Source organism: Crinia signifera, chromosome 9 (genome assembly GCF_055691185.1).
Source record: "Crinia signifera chromosome 9, ASM5569118v1, whole genome shotgun sequence".
Classification (NCBI taxonomy): domain Eukaryota; kingdom Metazoa; phylum Chordata; class Amphibia; order Anura; family Myobatrachidae; genus Crinia; species Crinia signifera.
The window spans coordinates 129,829,346-129,854,547 of record NC_139225.1 but is presented as its reverse complement, the minus strand read 5'-3'; the positions used below and the strand labels follow the sequence as shown (position 1 = coordinate 129,854,547).

Genomic DNA, 25,202 nt, shown 5'->3' with positions numbered 1-25,202 from the left:
TTATGCCACTGCATGAGCTCCTTTTTAAAATAATCCACCTTTTCGTCTAGGAGTGGACCATCGCTTGTTCAAGATGTGTAACTAGCACTTTGTGGGCCCCATAGTAAAATATTGTTTTGTGCATATTAAAGCCTGGTCCTTTTTCAAGACATCAGGATACTAAGTTCAATACACTGTCAGTCAATCAACCAATAATTCAATCACAGCTGTGATGAGTAACTAGGCACACAACAAAATTGGTGTAACCAGGTCACTCTCTCAATACAGAAAGAGAAGTGCCAGTTTATTCGTTTCTAACAGTAATCATAGCATATTAATTAGCATAGTATACACCTACTTAAGCAAGCTATATTCTTATAGGTTGATTAATATAACTCTGCTTCACATACACAGAAAACCCTGATTGTTCTTAAACCATAGCTGTGCTTGACATTTCTACAGATACATTTCTACAGATACATTTGTGGACACATTTCCAACCCAGCAACATCTTGCCCCTTGTCCTGTGACCTTCCCACATGATCATGTTTTGTTATTTGCTCATACACTGTAACTTGTTCAAGACAAGAATGTGAAGGCCTTTTTATGAGAAGAGTTTGAACAACTATCTAAGCTAAAATTCAAATCATCAGAAGCTGAAAATGGAGTCCCTTAAACAAAATGGGGTTATCTTTAACATTCAGTATATGGTTTTTAGACTTTTTTTCTTTTAATATGCTACTTATGGTATTTTCACTGCATAATCATGATCAGCGTGACGGACAGCCAGAGGGAGCTGGGCAGCGCCACCACAGATCACCAGGAGCAGGTGCCGCGACTTGAGAGGGGACAGCGGGCGCAGACTAAATAGCTGCCTGGGAGTGAGCTCCGGCGGTGCTTGACAACGGTGCACAGCGAGAACTGTGAAGGAGAAGGGAGGCTTTAAGAAGGCGGGGTCTGTCAATGGGTTGGGATGCCCCCCTCATAGTGATGTGATTCGGTGTTAAACACAGACACAGCTTTCCTTGCATCTTATTAATGATACTATTCTCTTCCCCTTAGATGTTGCATCTCTCTGCACCACTATTTCCTTATGCATAGTGCTTTTTTTTTTTAGTAATTTTTAAATATTAGGCGCTTCATCCACCTCTCCTAGCTTACCCATATAATTTCTAGGTACTTGTGTAGTTTCACAGCGGCACTGCCCGCGGATCGCATGCAAATCACATGCGATGTGCATGTGATTCGCATGTGATGCAATTTAGCACACCCTCACTATCCACGCCCAAAGCGTGGTGAGCGCAGTATGCATCCTCCCAACCTGTTCATACCCCCACTATCCACGATGTTGATCTTCTAAAGTGTAGCAAGCCACGGATCCCGAAGCACAGCGAATGCAGCAAGTCCTGCAAGGGGATGCGTAAAAGGAGGCCGAAGCGTATCTAGCGCAGTGAGGCCCGCGAGGGGACACAGCTTACTTGACGTGTATTCCACGTCCACTCGCCACGCTTCAGCTCGTTTTTCGCATCTCCTTGCGGGGCATGCTGCGCTCGCCAATCTTCAGGCTCAGTGGCTTGCTGCGCTCGCCACACTTTATAAAATCAGCTCCACGCCGACGTGGATAGTGGGTGCGCTCGCCACGCTTCGGGCTGAAATGGATAGTGGGGGTGTTCTAAATCCCATTGCATTGCATATAAACTGAAGGATTGGGCAGCAAAATGGAAGATGAGGTTTAATATTAATAAATTGTAGGTTATGCATTTTGGTAGCAGAAACAATAGGCCGATGGGGAAACTATAGGGGAATAGTTATTGGAGAAGGATTTGCGGATGCTCATTGATAGTAGACTCTGCTGCAGTACTGAATGTAAAGGAGCAGCAGCAAAAGCCAGTAAGGTATTAACATGCATTAACCCCTTCAGTGGTAATCCCGAGACCTCCTCCCCGGCTGTGTGACAGTCTGCGACATGACTGTAGCGCCACACCGGCTTGCCAGGGGCAGGGCTGGGCAGCGGGTGACATAGTGCTCAGCTGCGCTGCCGGCCCAAGAAGACAGAGTGGTGTTTTTTTTAGGGAGTGCACCCCCCTAAAAAATTTGCCTAGTGGGGAGCATCACTGAAGGGGTTAAAAAGAGACACAGAGGCAAGGGAAGGCAGTGTAATCATGCCACTGTATAAATCATTGGTATATCCCCATCTGGAATACAGTGAACAGTTGTGGGCACCTTCCTGTAAAAAAGATATCTTGGAACTTGAAAAGGTTCAGAGAAGAGCAACACAATTGATTAAGGTTTTAAGGTCTTTGGGTTATGTGCAAGGCTAGCCAGGTTAGATACAGTATGTGTACATCGGAAAAGAGTGAAGTACAGTAGCTGGTGATCTTTTGTCCAAAAGGACTGTGCACTATACATGCCGACTTTTGAAAACTCCTCTCTGGGAGAAGGAGTGAAAGGGAGGCGGGAAGAGGCTAAATTTCGGGGGTGGGGCGAGGCGGATGTCACCAAGCCCCGCCCCCATGACAGGTTGCCGCATTAATTTGTGGGTCTGTGTTTGGTGGGAGGGGCTAAAATTAGGCAATTTGCATCATTTTAGCCCCCTCCCCACGGACCCGAGAAATTCAGCATTTTATATCGCAGGGAAGGGGGAGCAGGGGCTGTAGGTGGTAATGCAGGAGACTTACCCACCTTCCCGGGGGGTCAGGAGGGGGACCCAATTTGCGGGACCCTCCCTGCCATTACGGGAGGGTAGGCAAGTGCACCAGACATGTGGTCACCCCCTAAGGATAAAAGAGATGAAGTTTTTCGCCCAATAAATTAAGGGTTTCTTTACAGTAGGGGCAGTTAAGATATGGAATTCTTTGCCAGAGAAGGTTGTGATGGCAGACTAAATTTGATACATTTAAAAGTGGCTTAGACAAATTTTTAACAGAAAATATTATTAGTTATACCTGTAGGTTGAACTTGATGGACTAATGTTTTTTTGCAACTTCACCTACCATGTTATTATGTAACTATATTTCTTTATATAAAACAATTATCACATAAAAAAAAAAATACTGTAATCAGTGTATAGTACAATTGTTGCCTAAAAACCAATGCCAGATTAAGCCTTTGGGGGGCCTGGGGCACTTTAGACAGGGGGGTCCCCTTGCACTTGTCATTACTGGTCAAAAACTGCATGGGAGAATATTACACTGTGAAAACACAGAGTAAAGGCAGTATAAACTTGGTCAATGGGTAACTGCAGGGGGGATATATATATATATATATATATATATATATAGGGCAAGGAATGTCCGGCACTCCGCTTTAAAGAGCAACTGCTCCGGTGCTCATCCTGGTAGAGAAGAATACGTACAGAGATGGATGTCACTCGGAAATGGCAAAAAGAATTGACAGACAATAGTCTTATAGCCAACGTTTCAGGACCAATGTCCTTTTATCAAGACCTACAAACCACAAGTGAATACAGTACATATATAGACAAAAAGACTTACAGTCAGGTGCACCCTCCACCAGCCTCGCCTCCCGATCGGAGTCCGGTGACGTCATCTGAGTGCGACTGCAGAGACGATCAGGTCCCACCCCGGGGGGCGCGGTTAGTGACGAGATCTCTGGTAACCATAGCGCCGTAATTTGTATACCTGTGATACAGTCCGTGCTGCCCGGCTTGTAAATAGAGAGCGCTGTGTGACCTGTCACCTGCAGCGCTGACGGCCGGGATTCCTGACGGATAAGTGGCACAGCTAGGTTGGAGAGCCTCTGTAAATGAGATAAACAAGTGAATAAATATAAAATATAAAAATAGATGTGAAGGCAACACACGGAAAAGGTACAGGACAAGCAAAATATGATTAGAGGGAATGCCAGGTATAACAACATGGGGGGCCAGCTATCAGGTCAATGCAATGGATAACCAGTTGAAGAGACGGCTGATTAGACCTGTGGACGAGAACAAATTCATAAGAGAACAATAGCACACCATGAATGCAGGGGTGTATGCTGACAGTAATATACTGTAGGAGACTCCCGTAGGGATCGCTCCTGTGCGTACGACCTAGATAGCTGGTATAAGTCTTGAAAGTAACAATCAATGGGCAGCCGAGGGATGAACTGTGGAGATACAGTTACCGAGGGTTTATAGAAATGCTGAATAAGAAAGTATTTCATTGAGGCCTTTAGGGTGCATGGTTTGTAACGTATGTATCCAATAGGCTTCTCTCTGTAGAAGTATTCTACCTCTGTCGCCACCTCTTTTGCTTGCTGGGATATGATCAATCATCTTCATTTTGATATTCGTGATGCTGTGGTGGGCATCCCTCCAATGGCGTGCTACAGGCTGATCTGCTGATTTGCCCTCAATCGCTGCTTTGATATGTGATCTGTGTAGCGCTAGTCTCTCTTTAATTTGTCTCGTAGTCTTGCCGATGTATAACATGCCACACGGGCATTTTATTTGGTAAACAACGTACCGGCTGGAGCAAGTTAACTTGCTCCAGCCGGTACGTTGTTTACCAAATAAAATGCCCGTGTGGCATGTTATACATCGGCAAGACTACGAGACAAATTAAAGAGAGACTAGCACTACACAGATCACATATCAAAGCAGCGATTGAGGGCAAATCAGCAGATCAGCCTGTAGCACGCCATTGGAGGGATGCCCACCACAGCATCACGAATATCAAAATGAAGATGATTGATCATATCCCAGCAAGCAAAAGAGGTGGCGACAGAGGTAGAATACTTCTACAGAGAGAAGCCTATTGGATACATACGTTACAAACCATGCACCCTAAAGGCCTCAATGAAATACTTTCTTATTCAGCATTTCTATAAACCCTCGGTAACTGTATCTCCACAGTTCATCCCTCGGCTGCCCATTGATTGTTATTTTCAAGACTTATACCAGCTATCTAGGTCGTACGCACAGGAGCGATCCCTACGGGAGTCTCCTACAGTATATTACTGTCAGCATACACCCCTGCATTCATGGTGTGCTATTGTTCTCTTATGAATTTGTTCTCATCCACAGGTCTAATCAGCCGTCTCTTCAACTGGTTATCCATTGCATTGACCTGATAGCTGGCCCCCCATGTTGTTATACCTGGCATTCCCTCTAATCATATTTTGCTTGTCCTGTACCTTTTCCGTGTGTTGCCTTCACATCTATTTTTATATTTTATATTTATTCACTTGTTTATCTCATTTACAGAGGCTCTCCAACCTAGCTGTGCCACTTATCCGTCAGGAATCCCGGCCGTCAGCGCTGCAGGTGACAGGTCACACAGCGCTCTCTATTTACAAGCCGGGCAGCACGGACTGTATCACAGGTATACAAATTACGGCGCTATGGTTACCAGAGATCTCGTCACTAACCGCGCCCCCCGGGGTGGGACCTGATCGTCTCTGCAGTCGCACTCAGATGACGTCACCGGACTCCGATCGGGAGGCGAGGCTGGTGGAGGGTGCACCTGACTGTAAGTCTTTTTGTCTATATATGTACTGTATTCACTTGTGGTTTGTAGGTCTTGATAAAAGGACATTGGTCCTGAAACGTTGGCTATAAGACTATTGTCTGTCAATTCTTTTTGCCATTTCCGAGTGACATCCATCTCTGTACGTGTATATATATATATATATATATACACAAATATATGGTTATGCCGCACCCGCTTCCAATGGATAGTTCTGGGCCAGGTTAATAATAACAATTTTCCATATCCAAGTAATGTGGTCACAAGTCCTCAGATAAACCAGCACCAGAAAACACTTTGCAAGTAAAAGATTTCTTTATAATCCATAGTGAGGATCAAAAATTCAAAAGCCAAAGTCCCAACATCACATGGCAATAACAGTATCGGAGAATAACACCCTCAGGTATACGTTACGTATCCGGCTTCATTGGCCACAGAGAGGATCCCTTAACGGGCCGTTTCGGCGTTACTCACGCCTTTCTCAAAAGGGAATGAGAATAGTGTTGCACAATGTGGTGACTGGGAGGCTGCCTTAAGTAGCGTGAAGCTGCTCACTCACCTGTCTGTCGTTACCGCACACCGGGAAGCTGCAATCACCGTCTCGCGTCTCGCCGGGTACCCGGAAGTGACGTCAGACGCCATCTTCCGTGTTCCAGCTCGCGGGGACGGTTTTTTAGTTCCCAGGTGCCAGGCCGGATGTGTCAGACCGGGTTACCATGGCAATGAGATGCACAGATACGTAATGTACCTGTAGGAAAATATCACAATAAAGATATAAACACATCACATATAAGACAAAACAAACATACGGAAATCACACTATGTACATTATGGAGAGGATAATTCATGAACGGTCATGAATTAAAATGGAATGGGATCGTTTTGCCGATGAACACAAATTCGAGTGTATTTATGTCGCCCCCGTTAGTTCGATAGGATAGTTCTGTCGAATGTGTATACATCGAACGTAGCATGTAATCGAACCAATAAATTTCGAAGCATGGTAGATCGAATGTTTAAAATATCGAACGGTTACAGGTCGAATTGTCTCTATGTCGAACCTTTAAGGTCGAACAGTAAAGTTGTCGACCGTTGTAATGTAGACTACTCAATTTATCGAAGTTATTAATTGATCGACGTGTACAATGTAGAAGTAATTTTACTTCGATAGCATAGTGTTCGAAAAATATTATATCGAACACATTGATATCGAAAAATTCAATATCGAACGGTAAATGCAAGAATTTACATTACATCGACACAAATATACCGAAAATAACTAAGTCGACTATCGTTACATCGATACATTGTTATATCGAAAAGAGTTCGAGACATGATTTTATCTAGAACTTTATGAGGGGTAAAACATAATAGGTTTATCTATTTAAAACATAATTTGATATAGCACAAAAACAAGGGTGCGTATATGGTAGGCAGACAACGTGCAGGGGTGATGTGAGTGGGCAGATGTGCAACATTAGCAGGTCATTGTGGGACTTGTGGTGCCACGGTAAATGCAGACGTTAGAAGGCAGGGCGCTACACTGATCTTGCCGTCTGCACAGACGGGGGGGTTGTGCCAGTTTGGACAGTGCGGATTTATGGGGGGAGGGTGCCCACCAACAGGGTATAGACTATGATGGGTGAGGGGGTAATAGGAGAGGGAGTGCAGGGCAGAACATTGGCAGGTCATTGTGGGACTTGTGGTGCCACGGTAAATGCTGACGTTAGAAGGCAGGGCGCTACACTGATCTTGCCGTCTGCACAGACGGGGGGGTTGTGCCAGTTTGGACAGTGCGGATTTATGGGGGGAGGGTGCCCACCAACAGGGTATAGACTATGATGGGTGAGGGGGTAATAGGAGAAGGAGTGCAGGGCAGAACATTGGCAGGTCATTGTGGGACTTGTGCTGCCACGGTAAATGCAGACGTTAGAAGGCAGGGCGCTACACTGATCTTGCCGTCTGCACAGACGGGGGGGGTTGTGCCAGTTTGGACAGTGCGGATTTATGGGGGGAGGGTGCCCACCAACAGGGTATAGACTATGATGGGTGAGGGGGTAATAGGAGAGGGAGTGCAGGGCAGAACATTGGCAGGTCATTGTGGGACTTGTGGTGCCACGGTAAATGCTGACGTTAGAAGGCAGGGCGCTACACTGATCTTGCCGTCTGCACAGACGGGGGGGTTGTGCCAGTTTGGACAGTGCGGATTTATGGGGGGAGGGTGCCCACCAACAGGGTATAGACTATGATGGGTGAGGGGGTAATAGGAGAAGGAGTGCAGGGCAGAACATTGGCAGGTCATTGTGGGACTTGTGGTGCCACGGTAAATGCAGACGTTAGAAGGCAGGGCGCTACACTGATCTTGCCGTCTGCACAGACGGGGGGGTTGTGCCAGTTTGGACAGTGCGGATTTATAGGGGGAGGGTGCCCACCAACAGGGTATAGACTATGATGGGTGAGGGGTAATAGGAGAGGGAGTGCAGGGCAGAACATTGGCAGGTCATTGTGGGACTTGTGGTTCAAAGGTCAGTGCGGACATTTGACGGCAGGGCGCAAGATGGATCTTGCCGTCTGCATAGGCGGGGGGCTGTGTAATGATGTTCGACGTATTGTTGTTCGAAAAGATAATGATCGAAGCTGTTTGCTTCGATAAAAAGGCAATCGAAAAATGAGGTAATCGACTTAAATCTGTTCGATGTAAATTGCTTCTATCAAATGTCAATCGAAGTAATTAATTTCTAGACAATGACATTCGATAGTTAAATATTCGCGTTAAATGTATTCGACGTAAATAGTATCGATAAAAAGGCAATCGAAAAATGAGGTAATCGACTTAATTCTGTTCGATGTAAATTGCTTCTATCAAATGTCAATCGAAGTAATTAATTTCTAGACAATGACATTCGATAGTTAAATATTCGCGTTAAATGTATTCGACGTAAATAGTATCGATATAAATGTTATCGAAGTAAGAAATTTCTAGTTATGTTTTTCGATGTAATAATTTTCGAGTTCATAGCAATCGAAAAACCCCGTGTTCGACTTTACATATATCGGTAAGTTATGTGTTCGGTGTATTGTATATCGGTAAGTTATGTGTTCGGTGTATTGTGGTGTTCGATAAAGTTGTGTTCGAAGTAGAATGCATTTCGATGTATGCTTGTTCGATGTGATGGATATGGCGATGTGTTTTGATTCGGTGGAATGAGTTCGATGTAAATGAATTCGATGTGTTGTTGTTCGGTAAAACGCCCGTATCCCATTAAAATGAGGAGTTCACATTGTCTTCATTTCTATAGCTATATTCTTTTAGTACTACGAATATTGGGTATCTTTAGCTCTATTTGTTTATATGCACATTGATCGATCCGGTAGTGTTTGATAGTTGTTACTATTTTTATATACTGCTGACCGTTCATGAATTATCCTCTCCATAATGTACATAGTGTGATTTCCGTATGTTTGTTTTTCTTCTGTTATTGCAGTGTCCGGGGTCACAGCAGTGTAAACTGAGTTGAACTGTATTTTCTAAGTTTAGCATTAACAGAACCAGAGATAATGTTGTTAACCCATATGCTGAGTTATGCTTTGTATGGCACACAGGGGAACAGGGGAAACCCAAAGTGGGCCCCATTGCCTGGGCTCCTCTAAGCATCAAGTCATAGTTACCTACCCTCCAGGATCCTGCAGGAGAGTCGAAATTTTTATTCTTATCTTCTGATGCTCTGCATCATAAATTAAATCTCCTGTATTGTTTACTGCAGCCAAGATACCACCAAGGAGTTTGAAAACACAGTGGTTTACTATCTGGCAAAGCAGTCTCTAATGTCGACTCTCAGCAACCCCCTTTTAGTCTCCCTGCAACAGAGTCTTATGTCAGAGTCTGCTAATGTTCTATATAGCAGTGAGTGGTTCTCAAACTCGGTCCTCAGGACCCGACACAATTCACATTTTCCAGGTCACCCAACAGGTGCACTCATTACTGACTGACACATTTTAAAAGATCCACAGGTGGAGCTAATTCATACTTGCTGACTTTTACAGTTGCCTCTCCGGGAGAAGCCCCGATTGGCCAGCTGAATCTCATGGTCGGGGGGCGGGAACAAGGCGGCTGACTCAAAGCCCCGCCAACCAATCCACGCAAACACTGTAATGCACGGGTCCGCGAGTAGGGGGTAGGGCTAAAATTATGCAATTTGCATCATTTAGCCTCGTCCCCTCTCCGCAGACCCGCGGTTTGCTGTAAACACCAGTAATACGATCAGCGGGGAAGGGGGATGCAGGGGCTTTGGCTGGCAAGCGGGAGACTTGCCCACCTTTCTGGGAGGCCTGGATGCAGACCGGATTTTTGGGAGCCTCTCGGTAATTCTGGGAGGGTAGGCAAGCCTGTGCTAATTATTTCACTTGATTCTGTGAGGATATTCCTAGACAAACATAACATACACATAATATCATAGGCAAAGCTGGGTGCGGCTTTAAAAGTCCATATAGACTGAGGCTTTAGTTGTGAAATAAGTGTTCATTATAACACAGAGGCTTTTTGTATTATAGAGGCTTTTGTATTTATAATTACCAGTCCACAGGGCCGTATATATTGGAATGGATCTTTGCAGGATTAGCTGTGAGATCAAAAAATGGACTTCCTCCCTTTATCTGAGCCAAATTGGAATTTTGTAATCCTTTTGGATGGTCTACCTCATTGTAGAGGGACCGGCTCCAGGTGGTGTCCGTCCAGTTAGTCAAATCTGCTGCCTGGTGTAGTAAAGGCTGTGTGCCAATGCAGCAGCGGCGCTGGGCTGTTTCCGGGCTAACGCGGGGCTCCCAATACGCGTTTCTCCGCCTAATAGTGTGTCAGCGGCTTCATCAGCTGAATTAGACCCTCTCCACATGCAATCAGGCCCATTTAGGGCAGTACGGAGGATGTAATGGTTAGCATTACCTCCTCACAGCACTGAGGTCATGGGTTCGATTCCCACCATGGCCCTAACTGTGCGGAGTTTGTATATTCTCCCCGTACTTGCGTGGGTTTCCTCCGGGTACTTCGATTTCCTCCCACAATCCAAAAATATACCGGTAGGTTAATTGGCTCCCAACAAATTAACCCTAGAATGTCTGTGTGTGCGTGTACATGTGGTAGGGAATATAGATTGTAAGCTCCACTGGGGCAGGGACTGATGTGAATGTTCAAATATTCTCTGTAAAGCGCTGCGGAATATGTGTGCGCTATATAAGAAACTGTTAATAAATATATAATAATACATTTGACATGACAGCAGACTTACTACATATATAATAATATAACCATACCATCAGTCACTTCCCTTATTCCATTAGACTCTGCCACACATGCCATTAGACTCCGCTACACATGCCATTAGACTCCACCACACATGCCATTAGATCTCACCCCATGCCTATTAAAATTTAATCAGATGTCTTCTTATGTCCCTTTAGAGCAGGGGTCTTCAACCTTTAAGACAGCGTGGGCCACCTAAAAAAATCCAGTGAAGCCCGAGGGCCACTATACTCTACTGCGGTATTTCGGACAGCCTCATAGAATCACAGCTCCCCTATAACGTCAGCACAGTCCTTCATAGATAGTTGGCACAGCCGCCCATACTCAGCACATAACCCCCCCCACACACACACACACACCCAAATAGTTATCAGCAGCCGATTTGGGTTCTAGTGCAAACAGTAAAATTTGTGCCCCCCCCCCCCCCATATATAATTTGATATTGAATAAATTGCACGCGCCGTAGGCGCGCTCCCAAAAAAGGGGTGTGGCCTAATTATAACGAGTGTGAACTAGCAGGAAAACAATTACCTGACACCTCTTTTGCAACCTGCATGACCAGACATTGGTTACCGCAGGAATGGTCGTTGTCCTCACACGCTTAAGTTGACTGAAGGCTGCACAGTGACATATAAACATGAAGGCCCACACAGTGACCTAGTACGCCTCACAGATCGAACCCAAACAATGACAGGCTACTTAAATCAATATACACTGTTACACTGTTTATCCATAATACACATTACACATTATGCCGCACACCGTGATGCCCATTACACATTAATCCACACAAAAATTCTGCCCATTGCACATTATGCCCCACACTGATGCCCATTATGCCACAGACCATAATGCCAGCTGTACTCCTGCTTATACATATGATGCCCCAGCAGTGCCCCTCACCTAATGCCCCAGCAGTGCCCCTCACACACAATGCCCCAGCAGTGCCCCTCACACACAATGCCTCAGCAGTGCCCCTCACACACAATGCCCCAGCAGTGCCCCTTACACACAATGCCCCAGCAGTGCCCCTCACACACAATGCCCCCAGTAATGCCCCACACACAATGCCCCCAGTAATGCCTGCAGCATTGCCAGGTCCCCTGCTCCCGCCAGCTGTACCTCCTCATCCTGCAGCTTTGCCGGGTCACCTGCTTCCACCATCCATGCTTCCTCCTGCAGTTTCGCCGGGTCCCCTCAGCCAGCTGTGCTTCCTCCTCCTGCAGTTCCAGCACCGGGTCCCCTGCTCCCGCCAGCTGCGTCTCCTCCTCCCGCAGCTTCGCCGGGTCCCAACTCCCCAGCTCGTGACCAGACGTGCCTCCTCCTCCCTCAGCCGCGCTGGATCCACTCCTCTGCCCTGCCTGCAGCCAATGGAAATCGGGTAGGCGGCACCCGGGGGGACTCCATTACGCTGCCTCCCTCGGCAGCGTTTTCTTTTACTTAAAAAAAAAATGCTGTGCATGGCGGACTGGCGGGCAAGGGGCCACTGAGATCAGCTCCGCGGGCCACTCGTGGCCCGCGGGCCATGGGTTGAAGACCCCTGCTTTAGAGCAATAAATAATACCTCCATAAAACATACATTATTTCACATTTCCTTACCCACTTATGCTGAAGACTAAACTGTAGCCCATACAAAGAGCAGAAAGGTGCTTCCTCCCGCAGCCTCAAGTTGATGAGTACTTGCTCCTGAAGAAGCCGGAGGTCAGATCCGGGGAAATGCGTTGAGCTTTCCAAATACCCACATTGGCGACTGACACCCCGCACCTCCCTAACGGGATCCATCCAAATATTGGTCCATGATATTTCTTCGAAACTACGGTACACAGACCATTCCACTTACAGACGTCCTCCCTGGAGAAATCTGGAGTTCCATCTATTGGGATATCTGCTTGATCCCTAATTCTCCCAGTTTCCAAAAAGGACACATACATCGAAGTGGAGAGTTTGAGCCCCTGCCATCACAGGGCACACTCTGGACTGTGATTCCATTGTCTGGACAAACAAACATCTTCCAGACCGACCAGGATGGTAATATAACCCCTGTCAGCACCTTTTTATATCTCAGCTACCCAGTGTTCACAACTGCTATCCCAGTGATTCAAAAACCCCAGCCCTTGGACTATATGTCTAGGTACCTGTATGCAGAGTGTGATTTTTAAACATTATCCCTGTTTTTTATGTGTAATAAATTGTTATATATATTTTTTGAGAAACGTCTGGTACAATTATTTGGAACAGCCAGCGCAGGCACAACTCTTTTGTTTTTTCAAGTTGATGAGTTGTTTGAGCTGTGTGACCTGGATCCCTGGCACCTCCTTCTGACTTGGCAGTGTGTCTGTGTCAGACATATTTGGACATCCACTTCTGCTCAGACTTTGTACTATTAAGAAATCATCTTAGCAGGCCTGACTTAGCCGTTAAAGCACCACACAGCTGCATATTATCAGTGCCAGATCACAATAACACTTCTCTGCCATTGTACCACATTGCTAAAGTAAGTATTAGTATTTATACTAACAATTAGTTAAATTGCCATTAACTATGTAATGACCACTGTCAGCAGCAAATTACCCTCCATGTTTTTTGTCTACATTGTAGACTTATTCACACTCAACCATCTCTGAAAATGGACCTCATTGGAACTGGGACCCTTATTCTGGTTCTCTGTGTCACCTGCCTCATATTCCTCTTCATGTATGTTGAGAACAGGAAGGGGAAGGACATGCCGCCTGGACCTACTCCGCTTCCTTTGCTGGGGAACATCCTACAGCTGAACATGAAAGAGCTGCCGCAGTCATTAGTAAAGGTGATAACTCTATCTCTCATTGTTCATCTGTATGTATTGAACTGATTTCCATGGGGATTTCAGTGAAATTTTCATTGATATTCTGGGAGTATACAGGCTAAGGGGGTTATTCTGGTTGACACGCAAAGCTTCAAATTCTGCCTTTTGCCCGCACAAGTGGCTGCACATGCGTATAACGGTGTATGCACATGCACAGGCATTTACCAACGCTCCCCTGTGCGAACACGCAGAGAGCAAGTGGACCAGAATCAGGTTCTAGGTGATATTATAAATTACCATATATACTCGAGTATTAGCCTACTTTTTCAGAACATTTTTTATGCTGAAAAAGCCCCCCTCGGCTTATACTCGAGTGAGGGTCCCGCTTGAGTCAATAAGTTTTCTCAGTTTTTTGTCGTAAAATTAGGTGCCTCTGCTTATATTGAGGTCGACTTATACTCGAGTATATACGTATATGGTTGAGAAAGGGCAAAATGTGAAACATAATTTATAAAGTCGCTTAGTGTGTATAGGGCATAAGACCAAAGCCAAAGCATACCTGCCCCTGATAAATCTCTTTTCAAAATTATCGTATCTACCAGAACTGGATATTTAAAAAATTTAAAATATATAATTGTGTTATTATTATTATTATTTATTATTATTATTTTACGAATATGTACATGAAAATAAGTGTCCTCCTCTACCCACTATGCCGTACTTTGTATTCCGGCATTGATCTTCCCTAAAATACCGGGAGGGCATATTATTCTTTGTATGGGGGGCTTGTCCAGGATTATGTGGAAATAAATACATGAAAAATATAAAAAGATATAAAAAATTAAAATGAGACACTGACTAAAGACAATAATAACAATAATCATTAACTGTCTAAAAACCATTTCAACTCAAAGTCGGCATTATGCCCTTTTGGAAAAAGGATATCTAGAGTAAATATTCACTCCATTTCAAATCTTGCTAACTGGGTCTCTAGGTCCCTATTTTTCCAATTTGTTTTGATTTGTTGTATGCCATAGAATCTTTTTAGACCCATTTCACATTTATTGTGTTTTTTAGAAAATGGTCTGATAAGGGGTGTGTTAGACATCCTTTTCTAATATTGTAAATGTGTTCGGCCGTCCTTAATTTTAAGTTTCTGGTCGTTTTACCACTATAGAACATGCCATATTTACATATAAAATATATAACATATCTGGAATTACAAGTAATACAACTATTTATTTAAATGTTTTCCCATTTATCACAAAACTGGTGTTTTTTCTTTCGTATGGCATATTACTAGTGCTATTACACAAAAGGCATGTGCCACACCCGTGGAACCCTTTTTTTCTTTCACTACCTGTGCTCTTCTCAGGAAGGGCACTTCTTACCAAAAGGCTTTTTAAAGATGGCGCTTTCCTGTAGATGAAATTGGGTCTTTTAGTGATATTTTCCCCCAAAATTGGATCATCCAATAAGATCCTCCAGTTTTTCTTAACAATTTTTTCGATATCTCTATGGTAGGTGCCATATTGTTTTTACTTTTAGGAGATCTGATCTCTCTATAGTATTCATTTTTGTTCTCGATTCTTATAAAAAAAAAATTGTGGATAGCCCTTTGGTTGGAACCTATTATCTATCTCTATTAGTTGTTCTTCTAAGACAGCGGTGGCCAACCCGAGGCTCTTGAGCCTCATGCGGCTCTCCCCCTCGTAAAGTGCGGCTCCTGCTCCCACTGCTGCCCGCCGCCCACCGTCCGTTCCAGTCCCCACTGCTCCCAGTTCCCTGAATCCCTTCTCCTTCTGAGGGGAGGAGAGCGCGCATCGCGCATCTCTCCTACCCTTTACTGTGCATCCTTGTGACTGGGCCGTGGCCAGCAGCCAATCAGAAGCCGGCCAGCGAGCTTTGATTGGTGGACGGACCATTCACAGGGAAGTAAGGGGGGAAGGAGACGTGCGCTTTGCTGTGCTTGTGTGCTCTCCTCCCCTCCCCTCGGTGACATGACAGGAGTCGGACTGCAGGGGGACACCAGACTGTCCTCTCCCTGCCCGGCAGCAGATGCAACAACGGTGAGTGCTGCTGCTGGGAAATTTGCACTGTGGGGGCATAGCAGTTTGTGGCACTGTGGGGGCATACCAGCTTTCTGGCACCGTAGGGGCATACCCGGCACCGTGTGGTGCATACCTGGCACTGTGGGGGGCATATGTGTATCTGGCACTATTGGGGGCATATGTATATATGGCACTGCACTATTGGAGGCATATTTGTATCACACCCACCCACGGGGTCAAAATAGACTACACCCCTTTTTTCGGCGCGCGCATGATGTCGGCTCTTTAGCTTGACTACCGATATTTTTCGGCTCTTTACCTCTGACCGGTTGGCCACCCCTGTTCTAAGATATCTTGATTTGTACAATTTCTTTTTAGATGTTTGTACTGACCTTATGGTATACTTATCAGCCATCTTTGATGGTGTTCACTGTTCATATTAATGTATGAATTTGAGTCTGTGGGCTTCCTATGGGTTTTGGTTTGAATCTGATCTGACTTATAAGTTAAAAGTATAATAAAAGAAGGTTGTTCTTTTTGAGGGGTTGCTGTACCTCCAATTGCACCGAAAGGCTGCAAATCCCATAATTTATTGTGCAAAATACAGAACAGACAAACTTCCAAATACTTGTTCTACGAACACACCAAGTTTGTTCTATTTCCTGCTGAAAAATTATTCTCATTTAGAGAATCTAGACAAAAATATAGTGATATTTTTTCTACTTCTGAAGATATTAATGTGTGTGACGAAGATCTGATTAGTGTCTTAAGAAAATTGGAGAAATTAATGTTGAAGGAAAACCGATTATGGTGGGAAGTGCGACCTTAGAACAATATGTGAACACCAATATGGTGCCCAAAGGTCTCCAACTAGAAAAAACACCCTCCTTTAATTCCTCCAGAGAAAGTTTTAAAGTGGAGTGGAGCAATATATTACATAATTGCTCAAAAGCTCTTACTAATCTAATTATTGAAGAAAGATGTAAAGATCTTAAAGAAATAAATATAGAAATTGACTTTATAAAAATTATTGTCAATGCTTTCTCAAAATCAGAGGAAGTTAGGGAGAAAGAAAAAGACATTCTAATAAAATTAGAATAAAAAACACAAATTGATTTAAAATTTTAAAAAAAGGACGAAATATCAGAGAGATTTAGAATCCCTGAGAAAAACAACGGAACCCTCAAACAAAACTGATGACCAGAGAGACAGTGTTATTATCCGCCTCCAGCGGATCGGTGTAAATGTGCAGTTTATATATAGCTTGAATGTGTGATCGCAATAAACGAGAGGATAGATTTCTTACCCAGCTGCAGCTTAGTAGTTTCTGCGATAGAAGGTCCAGTAGGCTGCTTGTCCTGTGTAATGATGCAACATCCAATAAGAGTCACGGCACCAAATGTGATCGCAATAAACGAGAGGATAGACCAGGATCAGTTGAAACAGCATCTCAGATCTTTATTGTCATGCGCATATGGGTGACTTAGTCAAAAAGATCAAGTGACAAATTCAGTTAGGCCGGACACTGTTTAAATAGTATTGGTACAACCTACAAATGACACAGCTGCAACCAGAACTAATTACACATGACACCATATATAGACTTATAGCTAAACACTAGACACAGCAGCATACATAATTATGACCATGAAGATCTTACTGGTGGTCATGTAGGGGCCACATGTCAAAGAGAATCCTCCATCCATCTACATGTTCCTGACCCGCATGTGGCCATCCCATAAGCTCTATTCAAAGACACATTTGTTCAAACACATGCATTGCTAAGAAAGATTATACCTTTAACCTAACTAAGGGCATATACTCTGCTATAGATAATTCTAGCTAACAGTGTTAACCCTTAATACATCCAGCTCCATCATGAGGGATCCATATTTCTATGACATTCCTCCCTCTGACAATTCCATTGTCTAAACTTACAACCCACTTTCTCATACATTTCCACTGGGTCGGTATCGTTGATAGGCCAAAAGGTTACCGCACATAGGGCAAACACTGTTGGAGGGTCTTGTGGTAGGAAACTTTGATGGGGGGCTACTACTCCTTGGTACATTGGAACATAGTCAGAGGGCGGGAAAGTCAAAGAAGGGAGCTCCTCATTTTTAACCTTCATCTGACACATCCCATTAATCACCTTTGGTATACATTTTACTCCTATATATATATGAATAATAATATCACACCCAAAAACAAACTGTACTGTATTATTCCTCCTATCAAGGTGGATACCTGTCTCCCTAGGAATCCAAAGGGATCCATCCTTCTCCTCCTATCTTCGTTATCTCTGTTTGCATCTTTTCTACCTCCTTGATGTGTCCCTCTATTATATCCTCATTGCCTGAGATAAATGTGCAGCATTCTTGTCCTATCAGAGCACAGGTTCCTCCCTCTGAGGCTAACACCTGATCTAAAGCAAATCTGTTCTGCAGGGCTACCTCTCATACCTGGGTAAATTCCTCATTCATGTCTCGCATGGCATGGCTTGTCTCGTTCACTATTTTGTCCATGTATTGTGTGTATTCTTATAATCTTTCTGAAAGTATGCCTACTCCTCAGACTACTCTGTAAAACACTTGTATCTCATCGATGTTTTGTGGGATCCCGTGGAGATCCTGAGTAATTCTCACCATGGGGGCTACTTTAGCTAAAACACAATTACCTATTCCTCCTATTGCCAACCAGGAATACGCATTGTTACCACAGAACCAGTAAAAGCCTCTAGGGAGGGCCATTCCTCCCGTTCTTATGTTCATGAGTAGGGTGGATAGGAATGAATGTGTATTGTTACCTTCCTCACTATATGGGTTGCGACCATGAACATCTAAATTATTTTCAATAATTCTTAGCATTGAACCATTTACATTTCCATAGCGATCTTGAAAGGAAAACATCATACCTTCTTTCCGGTTTAGGACCAGAAGACCTTGTGGGCAATCAGTATCACCCATCTGTTGCCTATGAGATATTCGGATGGCTTTTCCCTTTTTCTCATAGCTAACTTCTTCAAGTGGGGTGTCATTGTGTACTACGCATATGGTTGGTGTACCTACTCGGGCCACTATTGCTAATGGGGGTGAGTTGATTGCTCCCTCTTTGCTAATCTTGTCATATTTCCTAGCTAGGTAGATATTCTGTTCCCAGTTTCTCCAATCATATCTCATCGCCTCTTCCCAGGTTGGAATGGCCACTAGAGGAATCCCTGATTCTGCTGTCATAGGCAAATGTGTACACACCCAACAATCAGTTTTGTTATTAACTCTAGCAACCGCTTTATGTATGGTCAACATCGCATTTCTCTCCTTAATCTCTTTTCCATAGTCAGTAATCTGGGTCTCCAATATGAATGGAGCAATCAACATCCACAGCATCCAAAACCTCTTCATTTCTTCACGGGTAGAGGAGAGTTTTACTCCTTTCCGACTTAGGTGGCAACACACCGGAGGCTTTATAATGTCCTACCTGGTGGTCACAGTCCTGTAAGAAAAAGAGGTGAGCTGGTCAGCAGGATGTCCTCAGGCTGATCTTTGGGCGGGTCCGAGCGAACCTTTTTGCAATGGGAAGCGTGTATCCAGGTGGACTTTTCTCTGACTTTCATGGCTATTGGAGTCATCAGCAACACCTGGCAAGGTCCTTTCCATCGATCTGAAAAGGAGCTGGAATGAAAAAAGTTTTTAATCATCACAAAGCCACCGGGCTCTAAATCATAGCATGTCTCAAATTGACGTGAAACAACAGCATTGTGTGATCTGTTTACTCATGTTGAGTACTGACAGTCACATCATGACAGTCACATCATGACCTGTGCAAAGGTTGGGGGCAGGGGTCATCATCATATTTGGCAGTCGTCCAAATAGGATTTCATAGGGGGAGAGTCATAAAGATCCAGTTGGGGTAGTACAGATTGAATGCAGGCCATGCAAGTCCAGTCTGTTTGATACATTTTTGTAATTTGGTTTTTATAGTTTAATTAACTCTTTCAATACGACCACTCGATTCGGGATGATATGTCACATGAAGGTTTTGTTTAATGTCAATCATTTCTTGCATTTCTCGGAATACCCGTCCTTTTAAGTGAGTACCCTGGTCAGAGGAGATTACCTGGGGAAACCCTTATCTACATACTAACTCCTGCACTATCTTCTTAGCAGTTATGCTATCAGTTCCTGTGGCAACAGGCCATGCCTCTACCCAACCACTAAATAAGCATACACATGTCAGAACATGGGAGCTGAAAGTAATCAATTGTACCTCTGTGGCAGGAAGGTGTGATGGAATTGTAGGCACTGCTCTTCCTGGATTGTTTTGGAGACATAGCATGTGCTTTATAAGGTGGGGGACCTTCAACTAGGGGTAATAATGCTACAGATTCAGCTACCCACAAACAATACGATTTCCATATATAACACTTTACTTTACTAGGTTATTTAAAATGTCCCTGTCAAAAGTTCCTGTAACGGGAAAGGTTAGTGAGTTCTGTGCTTTTGTTTTATTATTCCATTTACTCAAATATTTCTGCAATCATACCATGCTTACGATTCATTCTCTCAGCTGGAGTATTCAGGGGGACTTCCCCCTTCGCGGACTGGCCTTGCCCCATTATACCTTAACTTACGTACACAATTCCCTTATCCGACTACCTAGGCAGTAATGAGGTTTCTCCCCGCAGCAAGAAACAGGACCAATATTTCATAACACTGCGTCTACCCGCAATCACTACGTCTGGCAAGAATACAATACCATAAAAATACACTTCCCTTCACTCAGGATGCAGAAATAATGTAACACATTTTACCCTTATGGGAAAAATAAAAAGGTTAAAAACTAAAAAACAAGAAACATGAAATGCACAGGGTTACTTTCATTACAGTCAATAGTCAATGTCTAATGATCAATAACCTATACACATGAATTACAGATGGAGCCCTCCTCATTTAGCCTGTTAATTGGATTAAGTGAGTAATAGGATTACTATGCTAATCCCCTACTGTATTGTTGTATGTATTGTATTGCTGCTGAGAACAATAGGATAGCCATGGCTAACCATGGTGAGCCACGACCTAAATTGACAGGGGCTCCAACTGTATGTTACTAAATGATCAATCAAAAAATAATTATGCGTTCACCTGATCCTTACCTCAGAAAAAGAGGTTCATTGATTGGAGTGAGCGTCACCACACAGGACAGGCTGACCGTACTGTTATACCTCAGAAAATAGACGGTAGAAAATAATTTCTTACCCAGCTGCAGCTTAGTAGTTTCTGTGATAGAAGGTCCAGTGGGCTGCTTGTCCCGTGTAATGATGCATCATCCAATCCGAGTCACGGCACCAAATGTGATTGCAATAAACGAGAGGATAGACCAGGATCAGTTGAAACAGCATCACAGATTATTATTGTCATGTGCATATGGGTGACTTCGTCGCAAAGACCAAGTGACAAATTTATTTAGGCCGGACACTGTTTAAATAGTATTGGTACAACCTACAAATGACACAGCTGCAACCAGAACTAATTACACCATATAAAGACTTATAGCTAAACACTAGACACAGCAGTATACATAATTATGACCATGAAGATCTTACTGGTGGTCATGTAGGGGCCACATGTCAAAGACAATCCTCCATCCATCATTCTACATGTTCCTGACCCCTATATGACCATCCCATAAGCTCTATTCAAAGACACATTTGTTCAAACACATGCATTTCTAAGAAAGATTATACCTTTAACCTAACTAAGGGCATATACTCTGTGCTATAGATAATTCTAGCTAACAGTGTTAACCCTTAATACATCCAGTTCCATAGTGAGGGATCCATAGCTCTATGTCAAATGTTGTCCCTGGATCTGTACTCCGGATTTTGTGGATCCAGCTCCCTGGGTTTCATGTATACCCTGCTTCTTGGTTGTGGCTGCATGCAAGGTTATTTAGTTACAGATGGAGCCCCTCTCAACTATCTTCCTAAAGTCTTGGCTCACCATGGTGAGCCATGGCTATCCTATTGTTCTCAGCAGCCATACAATACATAGAACAATACAATAGGGGATAAGCAGAGTAATCCAATCACTCACTTAATCATATTAAAGCGCTAGATGAGGAGGGCTCCATCTGTAGGTTCTTAGCATGCAGACCTTGCCAGTTATAGTTCAGTCTAAGTTCTGTTTAGTCTAGTCAGAGTTCTGTCCTAGTGCTTGTTAGCCTTGTCCTGAGCCTTATCTAGTCCAGTCAGAACCCGGATACTGCCCTGTGTACCCCAGCAAGTTTTCCTGTCGAGTGTCCTGAACCCCAAGCCTGGCTTGTGCTACGATGTCCGTGTTCCTGGTCCAGGGCCAGCAGTCCTGCCTGCGCTGCAGCTTCCTGAGTTCTGTCTGCTGTGTATTATCATTCCAAATAAGCCAGGGGCTCTCCCTGCAGCTGCTTCTGTTATTATTATATTGAACAGTTCCATCTCTGCATTGTTGCAGCAGCTCGCACTGGGGATCTGGTTTGTCCTCTGGGGGTCATTCCTTCCTTGACCAGTAGTCTGGGCATGTTTTGTTATTTACCACCTTAGTGCATTGTTGCACCCACATTTGTGTAGACTCTGGGGGTACCCCATCCTGTGTGTCTCTTTAGTCAGCTTTCCTCTTGCACTCTCCTTGCCTTGGCGGACACGTTGTCTCACGTAAGGCCTGGCGACATCTGGGTTGGAGCATAACCAGCTCCTTCGAATGACGTTGTTATAGGTGAAGACTAGCACCACACGTGTCCATCAACCATGAGGAGAGGCAACAGAGTTAGAGGTCAGGTTTCCCTCCAGAGTCCTAACAGACAGGTAAAAAATCCATTCCCCCCAAAAAAAGGGAAAATTTACACAGATGGATTCAAAGACAATATAAAAATCAGAATAGGTTTGAAAATAACCAACAGGGAAACTGTAGATTAAGAGAACCTAAAAATACGGGGTACTATAAAAGAAAAAGGGACTAATAATGCAGATTACAAATCATGACACCAGAATTATTATCATTGGACAGGTAGGACAGACAATGATTATCAGGATTATTATTATTATAGGACAGGTAGGAAAGACAATGAAAGGAAAAGGCATTATGAAATTCCAGTAAGGAATAGATATGACGTTTTAAGAACTGATAACTCATTTCAAAGATCCAAACAGTCTTTTTTACGACAGGAACCATGGATTCCAAGAAGGAAGTAGCTAATAGCCCTAAAAGCAAAAATAAACCAAAAATCAAAAGAGGAAAGAGAGGTGGAAACGTAAAAGAAAAACAAAAAAAGGTAAAATCCCCTCTCAATACTCAGAAGGATGAGGGAGGAAAGACTTAAGTAAATATCCTCTATCAGAAGAAGAAACTGCAATACTCACCAAAGGTTTAAAATTTGCCCCAACTGCAGAGGTGAACCCCTTTGAAATTTTTGTGGACCTACAAAAATGTGTAAGGAAAATTAGTGTTAAAAAATTTAAAAAAGTAAAGAAAATACAGATTTAGAAGAGAGCACTATACCTAATTCTGGTTTGGACAGGGTTAATATTTCCTGAGGTGGGGGCTGCGAGTGAGTGGAGTGAGATCTTAAATATGCCACTCACAGTAAGGAAAGTGTTCATTATCGTGGAGTGGGACAGGGGTTAAACTTGTCTCTGTGATGTTCCATCAACCAGGAGCGATGCCACTCTGTCCCACTGTTTCCTGCTGTGTAAAATTGGATCGATGGGTTTTTATTTCCCTATTTTTATTTTCTTTGAAAGTGTCTTTTAGCTGTGACTTTAACTTTTACCATTATATCTTGTAAACCTTCTATTGTAATAAGCCTTATAGTATTTTAACTTAAATTAAAATGTATAATTTATCCTGATGTCTATCCAGCTCAAGACTCTGAAGTATTTGAAAGAGCGCTATTGTCAAATTAATAATTTTGTGTGCCGGCAAACCAGAGCTGCCGTGGAACAGGTCCTAAAATTATTTTGCTTGGTGCCAAGCGAAGATTGTGTTGAAATAGACACATGCTTGGTTGTCCCATAAGAGTGTCATGACACCGGGCAGCGGGTCCTGACCGTGGATAGGATTGAATGGGTGCAATCGAACACATTTGATCTTAGCAAATTTCCCTATGTGAGTCTAGGAAATGCTGACATTGAGATCCATCTTGCCGCCACAATGTTCTACTAAAAAATTCTATATACAGTATTGTATGTCAGTAGCAATAGAAAGTACAACGGGGGTGTCTAATAAATACAATTTAAAAAAAGTAAACAATGTGAACTTACAATAAGTAAGAATAACACAGCATTATGTTATCTCTGTTGTGTATCAGGTCAGCCCAGCACTAGGACCATATGTCATATGTGGCAGAATCAGAATTTGTGTCTTTTTTCTATGACTTCATACAAACCCTGCTAAAAACCTTCCCTGATGTACATCTATGGGACTGAATGTGTAAGGACTGAGAAATACACTTTAGGCATCTTTAGATGCTTAAATTCTGCTTGGTGTATCTGTAGATGCAACTTCCGTTCCCACCACCGCATCCTGTATAAGCATTATGCTTGGTATAAATCAAGTGATTTTCAACCTTTTTCAACTCTCGGCACACCAAACAAGATTTTTCCCACAGGGAAATATACATTGGTCCCCACAGGAATAAAAACAAACCCAGTCATCCCTTATGAAAATACAAATCACACTGGTCCCCACAGGTAAAAAAAATGAAAATGCATTGGCCCTCATGAATAACAATTGGTGGTGGTGGCTTTAAATCAGCATGGACACCTCTAGATCTGGTAGCACACTTGAGAACAGCTCAAGGCCCAGTAGTGTGCCATGACAAAGCGATTGAAAACACTGGTGCAGATTGTTCATTAGACCATGGCCATATGAGTACAATAGAGTATGTGTCTGAGTTTGCAACCAATGCGGTGTCATGCCCACAACACCCATTAGTGGACCATCGCCATGTGTTGACAAAGCCAACTGCCTGTCACCACCCGCTTAGGAACAAACAAACATTTTCAAAATGTTTCTGCTACCATACCTATAATTTCAACTGTGGCTCTGCCCTGATTCTGGTTGGCTCACCGAGCTCCAGAGATGCCACCCCATCGAATACCTGCCCCTCCGCCACCAATTCCCCTCACTTCTTGCATCTATGTGCTGCCTTGATCATCCATGGATGAGATTTGGCCGCTGGTCTACTGGTTCTCCTGGGCTACGGATGCCTAGTGCACCCCTTTGCTGTAGCCTCACGGTCCAGGCTGTCCAACCCAACTCTTTATTCTGATTTGCTTATGATAACAGTTTGTGTGTTTTATATTGTCAAATATTCTTTTTATACCATTAAGATTTTTTGAATTTCAATAGAAGATTATCTTATATCTTGATTGTCAGTCTTATTATCCATTGATCCGCAATGACCCTGCGCTACTTTTTACTGTTTATTTATTAATTTTATGCCTAGGGCCAAAATGCCCAAAAGGAGATTGTATGCTCTTTCTTTGCCTGAATCTAAGGCCATGGAATATTGAGAAGAACCTGAAGAAAGGTTTTATTAGGCTATCCAAATCTTCTGTCAGGGGAAGGATTTTTTGTATTGATTTTCGT

General features: G+C 43.5%; 1 protein-coding gene across 1 annotated transcript in view; it reads left to right on the top strand.

The window, feature by feature from the left end:
• The first annotated feature begins 13,115 nt into the window (after positions 1-13,115).
• The window catches only part of LOC146036028 (cytochrome P450 2C18-like), a 29,511-nt gene continuing 17,424 nt past the window's right edge, over positions 13,116-25,202 (top strand). The window contains exons 1-2 of the mRNA XM_083159792.1: positions 13,116-13,240; positions 13,345-13,552. Of these exons, the coding sequence (XP_083015918.1) occupies positions 13,373-13,552 (180 nt within the window). The 5' untranslated portion in view covers positions 13,116-13,240; positions 13,345-13,372. The remainder of the gene's footprint in view (positions 13,241-13,344; positions 13,553-25,202) is intronic.